The 5,717-nt window shown below is 53.2% G+C and overlaps 1 protein-coding gene across 1 annotated transcript in view; it reads right to left on the bottom strand.

Moving 5' to 3' along the window:
• The window catches only part of NTNG1 (netrin G1), a 132,948-nt gene that overhangs the window by 59,494 nt on the left and 67,737 nt on the right, over window positions 1-5,717 (bottom strand). Inside the window, exon 3 of the mRNA XM_035894482.1 lies at window positions 1,813-1,985. Within this exon, the coding sequence (XP_035750375.1) occupies window positions 1,813-1,985 (173 nt within the window). The remainder of the gene's footprint in view (window positions 1-1,812; window positions 1,986-5,717) is intronic.

Genomic DNA, 5,717 nt, shown 5'->3' with positions numbered 1-5,717 from the left:
CTGCTGCTGATCACTGCCGCAGTCAGGATTTGAGGGTTAGTGGAGCATTTGTCAGCTCAAACAGGGGCACGTGCTCGTGATGCTGACATAATAACAGTAAGCGTAACAACGAAATCCGGGAAAGGCTGCCTGTTCTTTGCAAAACGTTCTGATTTGTGATGGAACTGCATAGCTGATAGAATGCAATAATGCTGAACGCGGTTTTAACAAGTTTCAGGCATCCTCTTGGTGGGCGCTAATTCCACTGCTCTGTCGGGTGCGGGCTCAGCTGACGGGACCCGATGGAACCGACACAGCAAGCTGCGCTTCGGAACGTCCCCGCTTCCGTGTTCAGGTGTGTCTTGTCACTAGTTTAGATGATTGCCAGGGCAGCGACTGCATTATATAGATATAAAAATAAAAAAAATGTACAGATGCGTGTGTATGTATATATAAAAAATAGAGAAATAAAACCAGCCTGGTCAATCTCACAATTTTTTCCAAGCACAGCTCTGGAATATTAATTCTGTGAGCCACACTCACTTTTTGTAACATGTGAAGAAGTGAATGCTCTTACAAAATGCTTTCCCCCCGCTTTTTGGAAGTTCTTTTTCTCCTGCTCAGTACGAATTTTATCGCAATGCCATGCCCCCAACGTGCCACGGTTTGTTACTGGTCTCTTGCTCTCGCATTTCGCTTGATGAGGCCCCGCTTCCCGTGGCAGCCATTCCGAGGTTTGGCTCTCCGCAGCTGCTGCTTTGAAGCTCTGATAACGTCCCGAGCACAGCCATCGCTCCGGGTTTCACACTTCCCATTCACTGCCGCACGCAGCTCTGGTTCTCCCAAATAACTTCTCGGTGCAGTGCTGAATTCTAACATTCTGAAATGAATGTTTTGCTTTTAATCAGGACAAAACTGTGGACTCTTTTCTTAGAAGCCGCTGGTAACTTCTGTCAAAAGGTTTGGCGATTTATCCCCGTCTGCTTCAATCCTTTCTTCAAAGGCATTTAAGCCCACGGCTCGGTTCGCGAGGATCCTGGATGCCTGCGTATTTCACACGCATGAAAGGACGAGCTGATGCTCACGCGCGCCTTCGTGCCCTCTCTTTCAGCACCGTGTTCTTTCCCACCCAGTCCTGCCCAGGACCAGGCCACGCAGCTGCCTGTGGCCTCCTTTGGATGATAGGAAACTGCTGGGATAGGGAGCGCGTGTGCTGGTGATCGGCTGTCACCTGGGAACAAGCAGATCAACCCCTCAGCTTTGCCCTCGCTTCCCCTTCCAACACGAACCGTCGTCGAGAAGAGCGAACCTGGCCTGCCAGCCAACGTCGGGTGACAACTGCCTTTACCAGCCTTCAGATCTTCAGTTATTAACCGGAAAAATTTGGTCTGAGCTTTTGTAACTGTCTTAAATGGACAAAAAGCTGAGCAAGGAGCTCATCTCACGCGTCGAGCCGAGGTTGTTCTGCATCTCGAGGCAACAAGGATGGATGAGCGGAGGCTGAGGCTGCCACGGCCGCAGCAGCACTGCGGATATTCCCGCCCGCCTCTCTCCTCTGGGTGTGCCTTTTGTGTGCCGGGTCCTAGCTTTGTCATTCCCTCGCCCCTTCTCTGCAGTGTCCAGGGATTTGTCTGTGGATACAGACACATGCTGTTCGCAGCCACCAAGAGCACGGATCATGCATACGTGCAGTCAGCGCTTACATCTGACACCTTGTCAAATTATCTGCACTGGGTGAGGAAGGAATGACAAACTTTTGCCAGCGTTAATCTTCCTCCAGAGTCACGATATGGGAAGAATTCTAATAATGAAACATTATAGAGAACTACTTACAGATATTAGCAGTGCCCTTGGGTATAGGCAGGTAAGAACCAGGGCTCCACGGCCGGCCCTGGTAATTCTTCTTGCATTTCCCACAGTCCGGGCCCGTTGTGTTATGCTCACACTCACAAAGCAGCCTTTTGTTCTCTTCCTTACAGCCAGTCGCGTGAAGGTTGCACTTACACCTGTTTTTAAAAGACAAAAATAAAAAAAAAAAAAGTGGGATATTATTTACATGTGGGTTTAAGTTTGGATTAAGTCTTAGTCAAGCATGCCCCATGGTAACGCCGCTGCTCCCGTGTGCCGTGCCCTGCTCCCCAGAGCCGCAGAGGTGCCGACACAGCCCCGCGACTAACGCGCACATCGTGGGGATGAGAACAAGTGTGAAGGACACTGCTGTGAAGAAATAAAGTGATTGCTGGCCAATTTATTTCTGTGAGGCTGGAAGAGACCGTGGGAAGATGCACATACAAGAGGTAGCAGGATAACGACTGCAATCCGGGCTAGCGGAGCTCGCTGCAGGGACTGCCCCTCCGGAGAAGGGCTGAGCTGCAAGGGCCAGACCAGCTAAGGAGAGCTGGCAACCAGAAGACGGCACGGGCTGCTGGCTGCAGCTCTCGGGAAGCAGAAAAGTAAATTCTGGGATTTATTCAGTATTTTTTGAGCCATATGAATATCTCAGGTCCGCGCTGCTGAATGGAATCCAAGCCCAGAAAAGGCACTGCATCTTTTTCTGGAAGTTACGAGTAAGAGCCCGGCGGTCTGCTGGGAAGATGTGGTGGGGGTAAAGGAATGTGAGTCTGTTCTTTCCTTTGTTTCTTTCTGGAAATGCACGTGATCACCCTGCACCCTTCCCTGAATTTATGTAATGCAGCATAATCTCCCACTGGAAAAAAAAAAAGATTCCTTTGTGGAACGGGGCCACATCAATAATAAAGGATAAAAAAATGCAGTAATAACAAATATAACTTTATATAGGTAGATACATTATTCTTTCATTTGCAAAGCAAGGGCTAACGTTGGATCAGGTTTTTAAGCTTCTTAAATCTGTAAGTAGCTTTGTGGCTAGAAAAGCCGTTTAACCTGCGCTCGGTGATGGCTGCACCTTAGTCCCTCAGCAGCCAGAGAGTTACAGAAGCCTCTGCAACTTTATTCTTTACTGTTTAGTTTTTGCTACTTAATTTGGGAGGAAATTGAATTAGATTCCCACAGGCAGTATGGAAAATTGGGGAAAACAGCTCCTTCCTCTCCCTCAGCTGCATGCGACCTGTCAGTGGGGAGCAGCAAACCCCAGGCGCCGGGAGCACGCTTGCTTTGCCTTCTCGGACGCCTCCTCCAGAGCAGTTCGGAGAGGCTGAAATTAAAGAAGAAAACCGAGTCCACAAGGGCAGCGTAATTCCCTCTCCCACGGGAGCAGGGCTCTCCAAGGCTCGCGGGAGGCGCGCAGGGCACGGAGCTGCCCACTGCTTGCACTGAGCCAGCCCAGCAACAAGCACTACGTTTGAGAACCGGCCTGTCTGTAAGAGGTACTGTCCCCACACGCGAGCGAGCACGTCTGTATAATCTGATTATTTAAATGGGAACCACTGCCGAGTTAAACGCCGGTCGATACGAACGGGATCCGCAGGATCACTACGGGTCGGTTCCATCTCAGCCCGCGTCTGGCCGGTGCGCTGGCCGGGGGATGCGCGCCGTTTTCCTGCTAAAGCCAGCGGGGCAAGGCTAATTCCGTACCGATTTTGGTAACTTTTTGAGGACTATAATAGAGCAAAGCAGCACAAAAACATCTGTGGCGTGCGCCAAACGTGACACCAGGGAACCCAGCTCTACGAAGCAGCACAGCCGCTGCTCTTTCCAGGAGATTTTAAGGCGTTCCTGTTTAAGAGACCTTGCGTGGACTCATTTAGAGGCTCGACTGTGCCCCTGGTAGTTACTGCGGCGCTCAGAGCAGCGGGGGTGCAGGTTGGGTGGGCTGCCCCCGTGGGACGGCAACACGCAAGCCCTCACCCTGCATGGGGCCCGGGGCGCAGGAGAGGTGCAGAACAGCCCATCCAAACGTCTACTCTTGGACGCCAGGCTCTGCTTGAAAAAGCGAGACCTCTCCGGCAGCTCTGGTGCAGTGGGTAGCTCGGTGCTGTTCCTACTGCAGCCAGGAGCAGGGAAGGCCTTTCATGGGTCCTGGTGTCAGGATTCATGGAATCATGGAATCCCGGGTTGGAAGGGACCTCCAGGATCACCTGGTCCAACCTCTCTGGGCCAGAGCCCAGCCTAGACAAGATGGCCCAGCACCCCGTCCAGCTGAGGCTTGACAGTGGAGTCAACCCCTCCCCTGGGAGATCATTCCAAGGGGTGACTGTTCTCATGGGGAAAGGTTTCCCTCTCAAGTCCAATGGGAATCTCCCCCAGAGCAACTTGTGTCCATTCCCCCTCGTCCTCTCCATGGGACTGCTTCTGACAAGGGAGTCTCCATCTTCCCTGTAGCCCCCCCCTTAGGCACTGGGACGTGGGGATGAGATGCCCCCTGAGCCTCCTTTGCTCCGGGCTGAACAAACCCAGCTCTCCCAGCCCATCCCCATAGGGCTGAGAGGCTTCCCAGCCCTCGGGTCACCTTGGTGGCCCTGCTCTGGGCCCCCTCCAGCCTGGCCACATCTAAAAAGATGGGACTAGAACTATACAGTGAGGAACCTCCTCCCCTGCTCGTTCGGATCGGCATCGGCCGTGACCTGCTCCGCTTCCAAGCCCCCTTGTTAAGTTTCCATCTGCAGGCGGGAGGATTTCACACCTCGAAGGGAGCCCTGAGGAGCCTCCCACCTCCCTCCCGAGCACACAGGGGCCAGGGAAAGATTTGTTCCAGCAGAGAACAGGAATGCAGTAAGCACAGTCATGATGAGTTAGTAGAGTTCAGCAGTGAGCAAAAAGGGCATTCGGGAGACGCCGCTCCCCTGGCTGCGGGAGCTGCCGGAGAGACGTCGCTGTTCTGCAAAGGGAGCGCGGCCTTCGAGGTTTCTGGCAGGAGCTCTGCCCGGCTTTGGCCGGGTGAGCCGCAGCACACACCGCCAGCAGTCACGCACAGGCGCAGCACAGGCCGAGGCCTCGTGCCACTCACGTTCTGGTAATAAACGCAGTTACACACAGCGGTCCCCGAAACGCCCGGGACTTAAGTGCTTTGGAAAGACAGGCACTTCGAAATTAGATTTCCTTTCCTTTATGTGCCTTGTTTTACAGGAGACATGTGGGGCAAGGTAAAGAACTGTTTGTAAAAGCCCACTTTAATTTTCAGTATCACCACGCGACGTCTAGGCACCGACCGGACACCTAGGGACCCCCCGGGGTAAGCGAGGGCACCGCAGAGGTGTAACTCAGGTTGTTCTCTTCTGAGAATCCAGACCCGAAAACTTCTGGCATGTGGTTTAGTTGCCTGTCCTCTTCGTAGCTATTTTAAAATGATAAAAATGTAAAATATTTTTGAATTGTGGGTACACAGCCTATTGCAAAACTGGCCCTTGATTCCGAGAGCCAGCTCAATATTCCTCCTTCCAGGCGTATCCCATGCTCCTCCTCTGTGCAGAAGCCCCTGCCCCAGAATCACTTTTGGGCAGGTGACGCTGTCCCAGTGTTTTGCTGTGCCCAGCTTTTGGCGGGGATGGAGTTAATTTTCTCCCTGGCAGCGGGCCCAGCGCTGGGGTTTGGGTTTCGGATGGGAAGAACGTTGGTAACACCCGGGTGGCTCAGTTGGTGCTGAGCAGGGCTTACACCAGGCAAGGACTTTTCAGCTTCCCCTGCTCTGCCAGGGGCACAAGGAGCTGGGAGGGGGCACGGCCAGGACAGCCGACCCCGCCTGCCCACAGGGCTATTCCAGCCCATGGGGCCTCCTGCCCAGTATGGAAACTGGGGGAGCTGGCTGGGGGGCAGGGGGC

This window comes from Egretta garzetta, unplaced genomic scaffold (genome assembly GCF_000687185.1).
Source record: "Egretta garzetta isolate BGI_Z169 unplaced genomic scaffold, ASM68718v1 scaffold655, whole genome shotgun sequence".
Lineage (NCBI taxonomy): Eukaryota > Metazoa > Chordata > Aves > Pelecaniformes > Ardeidae > Egretta > Egretta garzetta.
The sequence above is the reverse complement of the archived record's forward strand: the minus strand, read 5'-3'. Positions and strand labels throughout refer to the sequence as shown.